The sequence below is a fragment of the Carassius carassius genome, chromosome 22 (assembly GCF_963082965.1).
Source record: "Carassius carassius chromosome 22, fCarCar2.1, whole genome shotgun sequence".
NCBI classification, from domain to species: domain Eukaryota; kingdom Metazoa; phylum Chordata; class Actinopteri; order Cypriniformes; family Cyprinidae; genus Carassius; species Carassius carassius.
Window position 1 is genome coordinate 30578964 of NC_081776.1, and position 19864 is coordinate 30598827.

Below are 19864 nucleotides of genomic sequence, written 5' to 3' on the forward strand. Positions count from 1 at the left end.
CGCGAGGGAACCTGGGGGTATAACAGACGAGGCAAGAGAAAAAGAAGATGGAAGGATAAGGAGTGACAGAGACGAGAGAGGGGAGAGAGGAGACAAAAACTAATTCAAGTTCCAAGACGCACTACCATCCTCCATCCGGGTGATCTCCTCCGAGGTGCCTGGTGGTGTTACTGGACGGCCTCGGTGGATGGCATGATACTCGTCCGACGCCCGGTGGACAGCAACGGCTCCTCCAGTTTTGGTCAACCTGCAGGAGTCCCCCGTTCCCTGCTCCTCCCCATTCTGGCGGATGGCAGCAGGCTCCAGCCCCCTGGCGAATGGCGGCGACTCCTCTGCTCCCTCATGGACGGCAGCCACCCCTCCACATCGCGGGCAGCCGGCCGGCAGTGAGTTCGTCCGTCCCCGGCAACTCACTCCAGCCCACCGCCTCGAGGTTCAATGGCGGCACAATCTTCGGCCACGCATCCCTCCTTCCTCCCGGGGAACTTTTCCATGACATTGTAATTTATCAAGATGCACCTGTACAAACAAACAGTTATGAAGTGGAGGATTAATAGAATTTGCAAGTCCCAAGGTTCTAGTATTTGTTGCTACTTAAATTGCACCAATAAAATCACAAAAGCAGAGATTTGTCTTATCTTAACTGTTTAATATCAATTCAAGCCAATTCAGCAAGAAATAAAGATTTTGTTTGCTACTTGCGATTGCGCTGAAAGCAGGGTTTCCTTTCCTGGCTGAATGAGTCCTGAAGCTGTTTATTCTTGTTTGGATGATGTCTTTGGGATTCACGTGGTGATGAAGGGGGTTTTCCTTGTAACTGCGGAAATCGTTGTCTTGGCTATGGATGATAAGGCACTTGAAGTTCTTCTGAGAGTTTCTTTGCTTGGCTTTTGACTTTAAAGATTTCTTCAGTCAATAAGTTTCAACAGAGTATTTGAGTTCTGGATTACTTGATCGCTTGATGGTGCAGCACGTGAGCATGTTTAACACAAAGGCTAAAGAGCCCGAGGATGAGTGAAAAGGGAAAAAAAGCAAGAACAGATCTGTCTGTGCCATTTGGTTTTAAAATATAAAATGGCATAATGCTGACAATATGAAATATATACAAATGCTCATAAGATCACGTTAAAATACATCAGGATTAGAGGTAGAGTTAGAGTACAGAATGTTCAGTTCGTACAGTATAAAAAAACTGAAAATGATTCAAATCAACATTTACTGGATCCATGATCTAGTCTAAAGTGAGTACTATTTATGGTCAATGGGTAGTTAATAAATAATTATCCTAATAAAAAAATACTTACAAATGAGCTAATTTATACAGCAACACTATTTACACTGCCTCGTTTACACTGTCAGTTAAATGTGAAAAAATCACTTACTGCACTTCATTAATCGGAATTAATAATAAGACAAGACAGAGGACTTCACTATCAACTTCAAATGGGCATGTAATTTTTTTTCAGATTCCAAAAAATTATAAATCATTCTGAATGTATTTTAATGGAGAATTAAATTTTCATTAAAAAAAAAAAAAAATGTATTACATTTTTTTATAAAATTTTTTAATTGCTCATTGTGACTCGTTTTGTCATCACAAGCCACATTATTCTCATGCGGAAGCACATGTGGAGGCAGTAAATGACAACAACGCATGCGCAGTGTTTCAGATGGTATGGCAAGTATAAACACATGAATCGGTTATGGGTCATAATTGAAAGATTATTTAAATGGACAGCCAAAAAAACTGATTTAGTCAACAAATCAGAATTACGCTTTTAAAACTGCAGTGTAAAAGAGGCCTTAGTTAATAACAGTGACAATGAATGATGAACTCACTATTTGTATATAGTCTATTAACTACAATAGTTTTAAAATGGGTTATTAGTGCTTTGTTATTTTATAATTATTATAAAGCGTTACCTAGTAAAGTTCAATCAATAAAGTCTAATTACATTGTATTTAACACAAACATGCACTGCAGATTATAAACTATATAAACTCATAAATTCACATTAATAAAACTCTTTGTTTTGTTTACACAGGCTATGTGGATGTAATTTCACTGCTCAGTCTTGTGAGAGTTTGTCGTCAGCTCTACAATCCTTAAATTCCCATCTAAATGTGTTGGACCTGAGTAGCAATGACCTGCAGGATTCTGGAGTGAAGCTGCTTTCTGAAGGTCTGAAGAGTCCAAACTCTAAGCTGGAGATATTAAGGTTTGAGTTTTATATATTTGATTAGTTATTTTGTAAGTTAATTATAAAAAAAACACATTAAGATTTATTTTGTTTGCAGTTACTGTGCCCTTTTTGTTTAGATTTTCCATCTGTAATCTCACTGCTCAGTCTTGTGGGAGTTTGTCATCAGTTTTACAATCCTCAAACTCTGTCCTGAGAGAGCTGCACCTGAGTAACAATGTTCTGCAGGATTCTGGAGTGAAACTTCTTTCTGATGGACTGAAGAGTCCAAACTCTAAGATGGAGTTATTGAGGTTTGACATTCAAGTACTTGATTAATTATTTTGATAGTTAATTATAAAAAAAGGTTATGAATGTAACCATGGTTCCCTGAGTAGGGAACGAGACACTGCGTTTTCTAGGGGTCGCTATGGGGAACACCTTGTCGTGACCCGTGTCTCAAGCATACATTGAAAACTTTAATTACCAACACTAAGTACCAACTCCATGGGAGTTGCCCCTGGGACATTTAGTTTTTTTTTGTCTGTGACATAACAACTTACATCCAAAGGCCTAGGCTACATAACAAACTTATTTGTTAGGGCCTCGGCCCAGGATAGAGCTGAAGACTTAGAATCAAGAAAGATTCCTTTAAAGGGATATGGCTAAGAAGTCTTGCCTGTCAAACAGGGGCTACCGCTTGCTATTGCATAAGCTTACTGAATTAGCTGTCTCAACAGATCCCTAGTAGCAACACCCTTTTTAGATAGGTATCCAAGGATACATAGGTGGAGTGGCGCCCAAGATGAACGGGGCTTTAACCAACTCAAGAAAGGGCACGAAGCAACCGCGCAAAGCCCTCACCAAATAGGATTTTAGAAGGAATGCAGAGCACTAGTGGCGAAATTACCACAGTGTGGATTTCAGAAAGTGCGCAAAGACACATGCACACTTACCATAACATGTACTTTAAATACTGTTCTAAGTAGAGGGCTCTTGTGGAACTCATAGGCGCACTCATAGGCGACCCTTCTTAGTGAGGGGAGCGCTGCTAAACTACCACAAGAACCGCCCAAATGGCCACCGTCATGTTGAGGGAAGTGATGCTTGAAGTGTATAAATAAATAAACACTGGCTGAGTGGAGCCCAAGGAACCAAGGTCTAACCATCTCAAGAAAGAGAACGAAGCTGAGCGCATTACCCTTATCTTACAGGATTTCAGAAAGTGCGCACTTACCACTTAGGTGGATTTTAGAAAGTGAGCAAAGTGTTCAACATGCACACTCACCACCATGTGGTTTGCCAAAAGTACACAGAGCTTAGCGTGTGTACTTAAAGGTACCTAAGCATCCCAGAAGTGCTGAACCGCACAGGGGAGGCAAGCTCAAATTTAAAAACCTCTGGCAAGGAGAACATCACCTGAGGCAGCACATACAAGAAAACTTCCGTAACTACCACCTCCACTTCCCGCTTGATGCTTCAGCAACATCTAAGCAGCCCGGACATACATTAAATTCCTTGCAGTGCCGTGCCGGGTCTGATGATCAAGAAGGCTCCTGCAGAAACCTGTGATCTGGCCACCTGATACCACAAACATGAAGCCGGAATCAGGGCTATCATACCAGCTGGACAAAACACCGACGAGTGTTTAGTAAACACTGTAGTCCAGCACTGCAAAGAAAGGCAACTCCCTTTAATCTGGACCATCAGTAAATTGGTTACTATGAATATAGAACCAACTGAAACATCATAGGTTCAGCGTAGGAGACTGTTTGCAAGATGTTTCCACCTAACCTTGGTCAGGTGGAGAGCTGGTGGTTATTACCTATAACCTCAATTACCGTCTCAATGGAAATACAGAGAGAAGTTTGGAATGTGAAACCTGAGCGTTGAGGATTGAGGACTGAGCATTCCCAATGTCTGCCAGGTTCATCCAGATGTCTCTCCATTACTACCATGGCTGCCATAGTCCTGCCCATGCCAGAGGAGGTGTGCTTGGTAGCACGGAGAGAGAGATCTGTGGTGTGGCGCCACTCGGCTACCTGATCAGGAGAAAGGCCCTTGCCTTTATCCAGCTCTTTTAACAGATCAGCCTGATATGCTTGAAGCACCACCATCATGAGTAATGAAGCCACAGCCTGACCTGCTGCCACGTATGCCTTGCCATTTAAGTGAGATGTAATCCTTGAAGGGGCTTTGATGGCGAGGGAGATTAAGAGAGGACATCTCCCCCGCAGAAAGAAAGCTACAGGGGGCATACTCTCATAGCCGGTTTCGCGCATCGCCTCAATGTCAGCATAAACCTTTTGCTGAAACCGATGGATGCGAGAAGAAAATGGCCTCTTCCATTTCTTTTCGATCTCTGCATAGAAATCAGGCAGAAGGCTCACCTGAGCTGGAGGACTATGGTCAGAAAGATAACGCTCGTCGAGGTGGCCTTACGGTGTCACCTTGTTAGCGCACTTCCATGGCAAGTCCAACTTTGTCGTGGCATGATCCATAACCTCCAACAGCTCTACATACGCAGGGCAGGAGGATTGAGAAGGCTCAGCCTCAGCTTTTTCACCATCCTCAAATATTTCCAGCTTTTCCTGGACAAAATCCCAGCAGAGCACTAACCTCAGTATCAGAAAGTGTTAAAGATATAACATCCTTTTCCTGAGGTTCACTCTCATCCGCCACCAATGAGCGCGAGAGGGAAAGTCCCTCTCTAAACGATTGAGCCAGATCCACCTGTAATTCTCACAAGCTCATTCTCCTCTGTGCCTCAGCAGTGGCAGGTCCTGGACTGTGGGAATCAGATGGCTGTACTTTTTTTCCTCTGAAAGAGTGCGGAGCTTTTTCATTGTAAAAACACTCACAATGCACGCAGACTGCCTCCTCAAAGACATCGAGTGCATGCTCTTCACCCGAACAAACGATGCAAAGATTGTATTACATTGGGTGTCAAATAACGCTGACATGGATGCACTCATTGTCTAAACGCTTGTTAGTAGTCGCCATGATAGACAGAGAAAGATCACTCTTACCAGTTCTTTCAGAGGCACGCTCTGCGTCAGTGAAGACATTGAAGAGAATGGCGTGTTCTCCCGGTGCTTATTTATCCATAGTTGCGCCGGTAGTGACATCAGGGGTTGTCGCCGGCCAACTAGTTGGTTTTTCAATGTATGCTTCAGACACAGGTCATGACGAGGTGTTCCCCATAGTCGCGCCGGTAGTGACAGCAGGGGTTTCCGCCGACCAACTAGTTGGTTTTTCAATGTATGCTTCAGACATGGGTCACGACGAGGTGTTCCCCATAGCGATTCCCATTCACTCCTAGAGGACGCATTTCGAAGTTCCCTTAAAAGGGAACCAAACTGCTAAGATGTATTCTGTATGCAGTTACTGTATTACTTCTTGTTCAGATTTTCCATCTGTAATCTCACTCATCTGTCTTGTGAGAGTTTGTCATCAGTTTTACAATCATCAAGCAACTGTTTGAGAGAGATAGACCTGAGTAACAATGACCTGCAGGATTCAGGAGTGAAGCTACTTTCTGATGGACTGAAGAGTCCAAACTGTCAGTTGCAGATTCTGAGGTAAATTGTTTTCTAGGGGTGCACAATTATGACAAAAATCATAATTGCCAATTATTCCCATGAAATTGTAATTGCTATTATAAATAACAATTATTTAACAAAAATCTATTATGTATAATATATATAAAGCTTAACTATATATTGGTTTTGTTTCTTCTATTTGGTTTCAAAAAAGGTAAAATTATGCATGGTATAATAATGTTATACTAAAACTGAAAAAAAGGTTTACCAAAGCTATGTATTTAATTTACAATTAAACAGATGCAATTTTAAATTAAGGCAAGGCAAGTTTATTTATATAGCACATTTCGTACACAATGGTAATTCAAAGAGCTTAAGTAAAATAGTCATGAAGAAAAATAATAAAAAAATTAAAACAAGTCAATTTTTAAATAATTTTCAAAGTTTTAAAATTGCTTATTTAAAATGAATTTAAAACGGTTAAAAATAGAAAATGATTTTACATAAAATACAGTGAATACGTAAAATACAGTGCAATCAGTTCGCACATCGCACAGTGCTCATTCAATAAATACACAGCTAAACAGATGGGTTTTGAGTCTATATTTAAATGTTACTAGTGTTTTAGCACATCTGATCTCTTCTGGAAGCTGATTCCAACTGCGGGCGGCATAGTAACTATGGCGGACTCCCCTTGTTTTGTGTTAACCCTTGGTATTTCTAACTGACTCGATCCTAATGATCTAAGTGCTCTGTTAGGTTTATATTCAGTGAACAAATGTGCAATATATTTCGGTCCTAGGTCATTGATTGACTTATAGATGAGTAAAAGTACTTTAAAATAAATCCTAAATGTAACTGGAAGCCAGTGTAAGGATCTGAGGACTGCTGTGACATACACTAAGTAGACAGCCTAAAGGCCCTTTTTACCGCCGCGGCGTCTGTAGAGTGCATTTGCAGCTTTTGACAACTGAGTGACGCTTTAACCACAAGTTATCAAACAAGCGCATCACAGCACATTTTCACAAATAGACTTCAGTTTTGCCTCGCTGATGTGTTACATTGGACGGCTTCAGTCACGGAAAATGAAAGAAAAAGACTATAGTTAAAATATTTTATATATTTAATATGTAGCCTAATATTCACAGATGAAAGTTTGGTACTTATGAAGTAATGTGCATTTATTAGAACGAATTCAAGCAGGATAAATGTCAAGCCTGTGCCTGAGTCTGTGCTTATATTTTCTCTAAGCTACATGATATTATTTTGTTTTAGATATTAGATATTAGACATATTTTAAAATATTAGACATATTTTAGATTTGATACATTTAAAAGGTGTGAAGTATTATTTATATTATATGAATTATATGTTATATAATTCAAAAGAAATTGTGGTTTACTTTGCATCGGAGCATTAAAAGAGCTTCATTAACTGACAACATAAGTGATTTTAAAGGGAGCCTTCTTTACTTGCTTTTAGTGCTGGGCGATTTATGATTTAAATCGATTTTAAAATCAATATTCAAATGACAAATACATTTTTCAAAACAAGTTTTAATATAGCTATAAACTGTAATGTTTTTTCCTTAATGCTGGAAAGACCTTTATTTTATTTTATTATTATTTTTTATTATATATTATTTTTTATTATTATTTATTTTTTGTTAATACTAGCCCATCAGCTTTGCAAATTTAGTTTGTGAGGAAAATAAAAGTACATTTTTGTCAGTTATTTTATCTAAACAGATCGAATAATTTCTTCAAGATTTCAAAATCAAATAGCCTACTGATAATGTAGCACTGTAAGATTACATTTGTTTGAATGCATTATTGCTAAAGTGATTGCATGTGAATGTGCTATATCTGTTTAAATCATGCTTTAACCCAAAAATAATCAGTAAAAAAACTCATATAGCCTTTAACATCCCGCTCGACTATTGCAGTCATTATAACCTGATCAAGCCATAGCTAAATATGTTTAACATGAATTCTTGCTGAATTTGCGGGCTGTTGGCATGAGTTGTACTCGTGATGTAGGCTCCAGTCAGAATCACACCGCTCGGCTCATCCTTTGCTCGGTGGCGTGTCTTTGTCAGACTCGTGGTGGAGGGTTGAGACACTCTGAACTACGGGAGAACTTAGTGGTGCGTCGGTGGATGTTAAAAATAAAATATAAATTACAAATTCGAGTTAATTGATAAAATCAATTTATCACCCAGCCCTACTTGCTTTCATATTATTTAATGAAAAAAAATGCAGCTGCATTTAAATACAGGTGTGTAAAATATGTGCAAGATTTGCACTGCACGTTCACACAATTCACACCTTTATCTCGACCCCCACAAGCCACACATAAATAACCCCAAAAACCCAACCCCCTCCAGCTGAACGGAATTCGGTCTGTGTTTTGGCTCTGAGGAACGGTGTGTTACTGCACACCATGCCTGCACTCAGCAGCACTACTCTTTGTATCCATTATATTCTCGCAGCCCATATTATTATTTTCACAAGACCATAGTGATAATAACAAATCATCAATTAATAATTAATCATTATTTTACGAAAATCATTGTTATTTGTTATTGTGGATGTTTGCGGAAGGCTTTAAGACCAAGCGGAATCCTCTGACTTTACTAAATCAGATTGAGGCGAATACAACTTATTGATCATGAGCCCAACATTTAGCAAGCAGGAAAACATTCATTCTACCTGAAGGAAGACGTATTTCATTGAGCTAATGCTGTTAAATAGAGGGAGAGAGAGAGAGAGAGAGAGAGAGAGAGAGAGAGAGAGAGAACCAGTCTAGGGCTATTAAACTTGGAGCTCATTATATTGAAGTACAAATCCAAACACCAGAAATGTTATGCATTTTATGAATAATGAAATGTTATGAAAAGTATGCATTTTATTTATTCACATGCAGTATGGTTGTTGGTTTTTAGCAGTTAAAACCAATTTTTAAACTTGAATTTAAATACTATTAAACTAACTTTAAAAAAATATCAAGGAGTTTATAAATTAAAAAGGATAAAATGTCACAGTGCATGTTAAATAGCCTAAATGAACTTGTGTTAATAATATAATTAGAACTTACAATATAATTCAATTTTTTACATGAAAAACTCCTGTATAAAATGGGACAGCAACCTTTATATCAAACTTTTTTAAATCATCCACAGCTGAGCAACACGAGAGGGGGATCTGCGCCTGAGCGCGTGAAGTGAATGTGATGAACGGCCATTTTCAGATGCAATGAAAATAAAATAAAAAATAGCCTAGATTAGGCCATGCAGGCTCTGCTCTCAAGTAAATAATACTTATAATTACTGTTAACCCAGAGTAACAAATTTTAAGGGATTAATCGCCTTTTTTAATTTGCTGCATGTTTTATTTATTTATTTATTTTAAAACACGCTAAAAAATAAATTAAGTTTGTGAGAGAAAAAAATGTATCGTGAGTCGTGTATAGGTTGCATTTTAATGTATTAATCACATATTTTCTTTTGCTGCATGTTTTTTTTCAAATTCAAAACAAGAATTAAAAATATAGAATTCTAATGGATAAATATAATTGCAGTATATAATAATATAGGCTTAGCTATAAACAAACAAAAAATAATAATTTAAAGCTAAGCATAAGGTAAGGTTGGGCTTTCTCATTCTCTCACTCGGGAGAAATCCGTTTCCATATTCGTGAAGTTGCCCATTTGAAGCTTAAGTATTATTCGTGAGGTAAAAGAGGCTTTGTTGTACACGCGTGTTTCAGTATCGATGGAAAAAAATAATAATTAACAATATGTGGAGTACGTGGATCGCTGCTAACGCTGAATGTCCGGTGAACGACTGCTGTTTCCAGTGAATATGTGCACGAGGCACCAGCGCGATCAAACAGCTGAAACAGAAAATACTCAATTTTTGGTCACACATAAGGCATAATTCAAAAATGCAAAGTGTTAGTAGTTTGAAAAAAATCAAGAATAAAAACAGAGTTAATAATAATTATTGCTAAATGCTGGACCGTTCCCATTTCACTCTGCATATAGAACCTGAAGATTTTTTTTAAACCAAGAATGAACCGAAATGAAAATGAAATGAAAACATTTAGCTTTTTATCCGTTGTATATATATATATTTATATATATATATATATATAAATATATATATATATATATATAAATATGTATATATATATATATTTATATATATATATATATATATATATATTTATATATATATATATATATATATATATATATATATACATATATGGGCCTATTTATTTAGTGTTTAATAACAATTGCATGCATATGATCCTTTGTGTAAAGGTCTTCTTTTAATTTTTGATGAGTAGACTGTAGCCTAAGACTATTATCTCATTTTAGAATAACATTCATTTTGCGATCCAACCCTTTGCGCCACCTGGCGGTAGTTTTGCGAATGATTTTAACACGCGACTGAATTACGCTGCGGTACACACGGCGGTAAAGCCCAATTAGGCTGTCTACCTACTGTACTCAGATTTTCAGGTTCTAGTCAGAATCCTGGCCGGTGAGGAGCCCATTATAATAGTCCACCCTGATGGTGATAAAGGCAAGAACAAGTTTCTCCAAGTCTTGACTGGAAACAAAACATCAAATTCTTGCAATGTTTTTTAGATGATAGTATGCTAATTTAGTTACTGCTGTTGTCTGTCTCTAGAATCACACCAAGATTCCTCACTTGATTTTTAGTTGTTTGACCCCTAGAGTCAAGGTATGCATTCACCTTGAACACTTCATCTTTGTTTCCAAATGCAATGACTTCAGTTTTTTTCTTGTTTAACTGAAGAACGTTCTTGCACATACAACTATTAATTTCATAAATGCATTGGCAGAGGGAGTCAATGGGGCTGTAGTCATTTGGAGATAAGGCTAGGTAAATCTGAGTATCATCAGCATAGCTGTGATAGGCAATTTGGTTCTTTCTCATTATTTGACTTAGTGGGAGCATATACAGGCTAAACAAGAGCGGTGCAAGAATTGACCCTTGTGGGACTCCGCATGTCATGGACGTCCACTTAGACTTATGCTCTCCTATACTCACATAATATGCTCTCCTATACTCACATAATAGCCTCTCCCTTCTAAGTATGACCTGTACCATTTGAGTACCATCCCAGAAAGCCCGACCCAGTTTTCCATTCTCTCTAGTAGTATGTTATGATCGACAGTGTCAAACGCAGCACTGAGATTAAGCAATACCAGCACCGATATTTTGCCAGAGTCACAATTTAAGCGAATATCATTTATTATCTTAACGAGTGCTGTCTCTGTGCTGTGATGCGGTTGAAAACCAGATTGAAAATTGTCCAGGTACCCATTTGAGTTTACGTATTTGTTCAGCTGATTAAAACCTACCTTTTCTATAATTTTGCCTATAAAAGGAAGATTAGATATTGGTCTAAAATTGCTCAAAATGGTGTTATCAAGATTCCTCTTTTTCAGGAGGGGCTTAACAACTGCAGTTTTTAAGGAGTTTGGAAATGACCCAGAAAGAAGTGAGGCGTTCACCACTTCTAAAAGATCTGCTTCTAAGCAGTTAAGCACACTTTTGAAAAAAGATGTGGGAAGTGTGCCAAGATAGCAGGTTGACGATTTTAGGTGCTGCACTATGTCTTTCAGAATTTTGCTACCAATTGCTTCAAAAATAGACATAGTATCTTTTTGATATTGTGGCCTAATCTGTCTGACATCTGCATTACTTGAGGATGTGCTAATCGCCTTCCTGGTATTGATGATCTTCTCAGAAAACTCATTGCATTTGCTGTCTGAGAGCATTTCACTGGGAATCTGACTTGGGGGGTTTGTCAGTCTCTCAACAGTGGCAAAAAGAGTACGAGTGTTAATTAAGTTACTGTTTATAAGGTTTGAGAAGAAATTCTGTCTAGCTGTGGCTAGTTTCACATTAAAATCATGAAGGCTGTCTTTATAGATGCTATAGTGAATTTCAAGTTTTGTCTTCCGCCACATCCGCTCTGCTTTTCTGCATTGTCTTTTCATAGTCTGAACTGCTGTTGATCTTCTCCAAACTGATTTCTGTCTGTTTGTTTTCTTACTGATTATTATTGGAGCAATATCATCAATAACATTCTTAACTTTTTGAGTTAAAGGAATCAATGAGAATATCAACAGAGTCTGCAGAAATGCTTGGTGTTAAAGATATAGCCTCCATAAGTAGTACACTTGTGTTCTCGTTAACGCATCTCCTACTGACAGAGACCGATCTAGATTCAGTAGTAGCAGACATCAAAATATCAAAGAAAATACAGAAGTGATCAGATATTGCTATGTCCTTATTAACAATGGATGAAATGTTTAGACCCCTACTGATGATTAAGTCCAGAGTGTGTCCACCTTTGTGTGTGGGTCCATGCACATGCTGAGTCAAGTCAAAAGTGTTTAGAACCGTTATCATTTCTTTTGTAGTTTTGTTTTCTGAATTATCTATGTGAATATTAAAATCCCCTGCAATAGCAAAACAGTCAAACTCTGAGGAAATCATTGATAACATTGCTGTGACCTCTTCAACAAAGGCTGGAGAGTATTTTGGAGGCCTGTAAAATAATAATAAACAGAATGCGTGGAGCACCTTTCAGCACAATCCCTAGACATTCAAAAGACAAGTACTGACCAAATGACACTTGCTTGCATTGATAGACATCTTTAAATAGAGCAGCTACACCCCCACCTCTCTTAACAGTCCTGCAGACACTCATGTAAGTGAAGTTAGGAGGGGCTGCTTCATTAAGGACTGTTGTATTGCAGCTGTCTTCAAGCCATGTTTCGTTTAGAAACATAAAATCCACATTGTTTGTGGTTATAAAGTCATTGATTAGAAATGATTTATTTTTTAGTGAGCGAATGTTTAAAGATGCTAACTTAATGGCTGTGCTTTGTGTCTTTACATCAATTTTAGTTTGATGCATAATAGGCCGCAGATTAGATGAGTTTGCCCTTCGGCTTGAGATGGCCTTAGACTTTCTATCAAGTGATAAAACTGAAATAGAGAAAGCTACAGGCACACTGGGTTCCCGCTTGTTCAGTAGGCATTTGTGAATGTTGCAGTTATTATAGCGGGGACCCGACACATATCACTGAGAGCTGCTATCAGTTGTTTTTGGTTCACCTTCAGCAGATTGAGGGTTTGGGCCCTGGCGTTGTGGCAGTGGTCGAAGAGCTCTCGCAGGAGCAGGAACCACAGGCTTTGGTGGTTTTGGGGCCCGCCGTTTTTTTGTTGATATCTGCGGGCTTGCAGCAAATGAGTGAGAGAGTTTAGTCCCAGCATACACCAATTCCTCCATTTTCTGGGAGAAGCACAGAAGTGGAGATGCTGGAGAAAGGGATAATGTGTCTGGTGAGTGGCTGTGATATGTTGTCCTGGCTTCCCTGGCTGTTTTCCAGAAAGTCGTCCTTGGGTGCTGAATCTTGTAGCTGTTTTGATATATCACAGTCTGTCTGTGAGGAGCTCTGTGGGCAGGGCTTAGCCAGGAAAGTGTCTATCAGCAGTGATTGTTTTGTCTGCATGGTGTTATCAGTGTCCTTGTGGGATATGTCAACCACATGATGACTCGGACCCCGTGTGTGTGTGCTGAATGGATTGACACACTCTGCTGAAGGATGACAGAGGGAGAAGTAGATATTGTCCTTAAGCATTCTAGCACCAAGTTTGTTTGGGTGGAGGCCATCCGGTTTAAAAAATTGTCTATGGCCCCAGAAAAGATTGAAATTCACTTTTTTATATTTCACTGCTTCAGTCACGGAAAATGAAAGAAAAACACTATAGTTTAAATATTTAATATATATAATATTTAATATTCACAGATGAAAGTTTGGTATTTATGAAGTTATGTGCATTTCAACGAATTCAAGCAGGATAAATGTCAAGCCTGTGCCTGAGTCTGTGCTTATATTTTCTAAGCTGCATAGTATTAAATCATATTATTATGCAGTATTATTTATATTATATTATGCGTTATATTATTCAAAAGAAACTGTGGTTTACTTTGCATCGGAGCATTAAAAGTGGTAGCCTATTTGACAGGGGGTAGGCTACATGGATTAATACGCAAAATGTCAATATTTTTTGATATATTATGCCTATATTTTAATTTATATTTTAAATATAAATATATTTTTTCCTTTAATAAAACAACATGCATTTTTGTTATTCGTTACCTATCCTTTATTTTGACATAACTTACTGGGAAAAAGACATTTGTCTGTAAACTGATTAAGAAATTGTTGCATGTTTAAACGTGAAGCACTGTATAATTTTGTTCCCATTATTTAGGCCTAATTTAAAAAAAACAAGAAACGAATAAAATTAAACCTGCACGATTAAATATTTGAAACTCTAAAGAACGGATGGATTAATAAACGTCCTCACGATTAAACTCAGGTTCTCTAATTATAATCAACAAAATTCACACGATGTAAAAAAGAGCTTTAGTAATTGACAACTTAAGTGATTTTAAAGGGAGCCTTCTTTACTTGCTTTTAAAGTTGGGCAATAGCATATGGCCTAAAAAAAAATCTGAATTATGATTTAAACCGATTTTTAAATCAATATTCAAATGATGAAGAAATTAAAAAAAAAGTTTTAATATAGTTCTTTGTAATTCATTTAGCAGTCAAATTTATAACTGCAACAAGATGATAAAAAAAACAGTAATTTTATAACCTTAATGCTGGAAAGACCTTTATTTATTTATTTATTTATTTTTTATTTTATTTAATACTAGCCCATCATGCATCTAACCATCCACTCAGCGTTAAGAGCTGTTAAGAATTAAAACTGGCAGCTCAGCAGTGAGTCAGTGTCATGGACGGAGGACCTGTTAATATATTTTCTTGTCTATATTTCCATCTCATTATGCCGCTGGTTTAGTTTTTTTTTTCTTGTAAATTGTAAATAGAGCAGACACTGTCTGTGTCTACACCAGACACGAGTTGTCATCCGTGCCCCACAGCGAAAAGTGTGTCTAAACTTGATGACATCACACTATAGTGTCAAATCATCTGAACACAGTGTCAGAACATTTCGTCATAAACAGAACGAGCATCAGTTCACTGATGGGGATTGTGTCCAGTGTATCCGTCACTGTGTTCTGTTGTCTTTTGTTGGATCGTTCCACTTGTGTCCGGTGTAGACCTGGCGTGCGTTTCTTATTGTTTTATTTTACAGCCCTGCTTGTTTTAATGTTTTTATTAAATATCTGTATTGACTGCATGGTCATATTATCGTATTATTTACTGCCATGCGACCTACAAAAGTAAAGCTTGGCGAGTTGATCAATGAGCATTGCTGCAGGTTGATTTTTGGTGGATGTGCTGTGCTTGTGCAGCCGCGGTCGTCTTCATTTCGTCGGGTGAAACGTCTCTCTCACTCGCAGCAGAGTCTGTGAGCAGCAACTTCCCCTCCGCGCGCACTGATACCAGAAACACGCTCCGCCTTCACTCCGTGAATATAGTATTTCAGTATGTTTGAAATGTTATGTTCATAACGTAGCATATAAAATAAAAATAATAATAAAAATAAATAACAGGAGAGTTTCAAAGTGGCTAAAGCTATTTTGTGTAAACTTTTCCCTATATCACATGCCAAACTAATTACATTGTAAGCATTTAAATCTTTAATTGCTGCTTTCTGCTGTGAAAATTTTGTTTGTGAGGAAAATAACAGTACAATTTTGTCAGTTATTTTATCTTAACAGATCGATTAACTTCAAGTTTTCAAGATCAGATAGCATACGGATAATGTAGTAGCACTGTACATTTGTTTGAATGCATTATTGCGAACATGATTGCGTGTGAATCTGTTTAAATCATGCTTTAACCCAAAAATAATCAGTAAAAGAAACAGTCAAACTCTTAACATCCCGCTCAACTCTTGCAGTCATTGTAACCTTCTGATCAAGCTATAGCTAAATATAGTGTTGTGCATGAACGCGTTCAATGAACGACGTTCACTGAACGCGTTCATATTTTCGCCGAACGCTGAACTGAACGAATCACTTTTCATACAATGAACGTGAACGAGAGCGGCGCTCACTCTGGCAGGAATGAACAGAACGCGCAGTTCACGTTCATGCTCATTTGAAAGTCAGGTTTTACCAGGGCTTAATTTGAGCCGGAACATGTTTCGTCACCTCCCACATTGGATCCGTCACCTCCTGTGTCACTAAAATTAATTGCCTAAATGAAAAAAAAAAATACTGTTTGTGTAGTGTTCAGTGTTTGTGACACATGACTTGCGCTTGTTGTACTAGTTGAGATGCTGTTAGCCTCGATCGTTTCACGCAGGGGAAAAATGTCAAAAAGACAGGAAAGTTTGCTTAACTTTTTCAAATACGCTGGACAGTCAGATCCCAAAACAAGCAAAAATCGTTGGTAAATTGTTAGGATTTTAGTATCATAATGATTAGGCTTATAAATGCACGCACAATTATTCGTGAACTTAATTTGAACAAATGCCTTTCAACTTGTGTGTGCAAAATTCAGAATTAAATTAATGTGCAGAAATTTGTACAAATAGAGAGTAGGCTATGTAGGCATACTATACTGTTGTAGCCATTAAAAAAGCGTGTTTCATATTTGTTAAAATATTATAATGTAATTTTTTTTCCATTTATGTTGATTTATGAAAAGTGAACAGCACGACCGAGTAAGATAGGATGCGCAATATGAGACATGGAGCGGGTCAGACATGATTTTGCCCGTTGAAGTTGTTATAGAAAGCCTTTCTTTAAAGTGAATTTCGTTTTGTATAAATTGTATCTTAATTTTAATCAACTTTTCATCAACCAATTGCCTGTATTTAATAAATAGGCCGACGAAACAAATATAACAGAGGTGCCCGCGCGCTCACTTGCATTGCACGTCAACTAGAGCACATATTAACTTAACGAAACTCAGTGTATGCCTCACACAGACATGACAAATACATCAAATACACAAAGCTTGAAATGTATAAATAATTGTCTCTTGTTTACTGGTACAATAATTTTGATTAGTTTTGGAGTGGCAGTGATTTGCAGCTGGTAATGGATGGTAAAGAGGTTCTATTGAGTAAGATAGTGGCCTATCTTAAAAAGAATTTAACAAATGAATGTGAACTAGTTTGTTTTTAGATATGTGAACTTAGTTCATTTAAAAAAAAAAAATGAACTATGAACGTGAACTAGTTCATTATCATCTGTGTGAACTGAACTTTGAGCTAGTTCTTTTTAAGTATGAACTGGCACAACACTGGCTAAATATGTTTAACATGAATTCTTGCTGAATATGCAGTTATATTATGGGCTGTTGGCATGAATTATACTCGTGATGGAGCGCTCTTGGAGCGAGTGAAAACCACCATGCTCATATTCAAGTGTTTGTGCAAAAAATATTAATGCATAAATGACAGGGAGGCGCCGTCTCATCACTTAAATTTTTTCCTGATAATGCATTTATAATTTTTTAATTAACATAATAACGTGGTGTTTCACATACATTAAGAATATATCTATATTATATTATATATAATTTATTATTATATTATTATATATAATAAGCTTGAAATGTTTTTTAAACGAAAACGAATTGTGTAATCTGTGAATGTTGCAGTTCTCTCGTCGGAGAGAGCCAGCACTTTGAATTTCCTCTTGCAGCCGAAAAGAAAATATTTGTTTATTAATAAATAATTAAAATGTCTAATTTTTCACAATTATTAGGCTACTTCTGCATGTGCTTTGTTGCAAACTTAATGCATGTGCTTAGTTGAATTAGTTGAATATAACAAACGAACGACTAGAACTAGGAAAATCTTACGTGGGGGCAGACGATTTTTTAGTGTATAACCAAAACAATGAGTCCTAACTAAACCCGCTCAGCAAGTTTGAAACTCTCATAAGACACTGTGCATATGAAAGATTCACACCTTTATCTCGACCCCCACAAGCCATACATAACTACCCCAAAAAACCCAACCCCCTCCGGCTGAACTGAATTCGGTCTGTTTTTTTTGGCTGTGAGGAACGGTGTGTTTGCATGTTACTGAAACATGCCTGCACTCAGCAGCCCTACTCTTTGTATTCATTATTTTCTTGCAGCCCATATTATTATTTTAACAAGTCCATTAATGATAATAACAAATTATCAATTGATTGATAATAATCATTATTTTTCGAAAATCATTGTTATTTGTGATCGTGGGTGATTGGGGAAGGCTTTAAGACCAAGCAGAATCCTCTGCAGCTGCTCCCGCCTCACAGCGCGTGGTGGTGATGCACGGGTCGTCTCATAACCCGCAGGCCCTGCGGGTAACCCGCGGGTCGGGGCGGGGCGGGTTAAGAAATTGGCACTTTATTTTTTTTATTAAGAAATTGGCATTTTATGAATAATGAAATGTTATGAAACGTAGCCTATGCATTTTATTTATTCACATGCTGTATGGTTGAAATTAGGGATGTCCAGATCCGATCACATGATCGGAAATCGGGCCCGATCGCGTGGTTTCAGACTCGATCGGAATCGGACGTTACCTCCCGATCAGGACTCGGATATATATATATATATATATATATATATATATATATATATATTCTCATTCATTTTTAACACATCTTTTGTTATGCGGTGGCACAGAGTTAGACCCTTTTGACTCGTGTGCGGCATGACATCACTTTGTTTTCAAGAGCTGGTGTGAATAAATATAGATTCAAACTCAAAGAGACATGATAGTTTGCGCATGACCTGATATTTCATTCGGACTCAGGATACAGCGAGATGAACATCACAGAGCGCTAAACTCTCATGCAGTGTGTGTTTCCTTCATACTCGAAGCCGGAGCGCGCTCCCGCGCTGATATCAGGATATTCCTAATATGGACAAAAGCGTCCAGCTATGCTGTGGTGATCACAGGAAAACAGAAACTTATGCAAACACGAAGACGTTAATATACGATCACGACAATAAATTGTTCTTCAAGTCATCTCCAGCAGGTGATAAATAAAGTATGAACAATCCAGTGCTGATTGACATAGTATTTATTACAGTATAGAAACTATTCTGCATTATTATGTGATAAACAGTGTTTTTAGTATATAAACAAATCATTATTATTTGTTATTGTCCAGCATTTATAGATTTCTAAGCCAATTAAAAGCTAGAAATTAGAGAAAAAATAAAGTTGCCTATACTACCAGTCAGAAGTTTTTGAACAGTAAGCTTGTCAAGGTTTTTTTTTTTTTTTTAAGAAGTCCCTTCTATTCACCAAGCCTGCATTTATTTGATCCAAAGTACAGCAAAACAGTAAGATTTTGAAATATTTTTACTAGCCTATTTAAAATAGCTGTTTTATATTTGAATATATTTCAAAATGTAATTTATTGAACATCCTGGATCTGTTTTTTCGCTCTTCTTTATTCTTTTTTATGTATCATATTCTTTTATTATCAAATGACTCGGACTCGAGGACAAAAAAAACCTGATCGGGACATCCCTAGTTGAAATAATATTTTAGTTCACAACTTTAAGTTCCATTGTTTAAAACAAATGCTTTATTGGCTAACGTTTCATAAACCTTCAGTTGTTATGCTGTTATCCATTTGTAATTTCACAGTATTTTCACCTCCTAAATCACTAACCTTTAATGTCACAATTCCATTAAATTCAAATTTACTCAGGCCGATGGCATTTTTTAATTACATTATTAAATCATTATTATTTATTTATTTATTTTTGAATAATGTAGCCTACATATATAGGTGAAGCAAACTAACTTTAAAATCTCAAGGAGTTTATAAGTTAAAAAGGGTAAAATGTCACAGTGCATGTTAAATAGCCTAAATGAACTTGTGTTAACAATATAATTAGAACTAACAACATAATTAGATTTTTTTAAATGAACAATTCCTGTATAAAATGGAACAGCAACCTCTATATCAAACATTTTTAAATCGTCCACAGCTGAGCAAGGCGGAGGCGGGTCTGCACCAGAGCACGTAAAGTGAAAGTGATGCAAAGTCATTTTCAGATGCAATGAAAAAAAAAAACTAATTCTCTCACTTGGGAGAAATCTGTTTCCATATTCGTGATGTTGCCCATTTGAAGCTTAACTA

At 37.1% G+C, this 19864-nt stretch overlaps 1 protein-coding gene across 3 annotated transcripts in view; it reads left to right on the forward strand.

The window, feature by feature from the left end:
• The window catches only part of LOC132099190 (NACHT, LRR and PYD domains-containing protein 12-like), a 49352-nt gene that overhangs the window by 22598 nt on the left and 6890 nt on the right, over window positions 1-19864 (forward strand). The window contains exons 6-8 of one of the 3 annotated variants that reach the window (XM_059505641.1): window positions 2046-2219; window positions 2321-2494; window positions 5588-5761. The exons of 1 other annotated variant lie outside the window; for it this stretch is intronic. In XM_059505641.1, the coding sequence (XP_059361624.1) occupies window positions 2046-2219; window positions 2321-2494; window positions 5588-5761 (522 nt within the window). The remainder of the gene's footprint in view (window positions 1-2045; window positions 2220-2320; window positions 2495-5587; window positions 5762-19864) is intronic. One more of the 3 variants, XM_059505639.1, reaches the window with a different exon arrangement.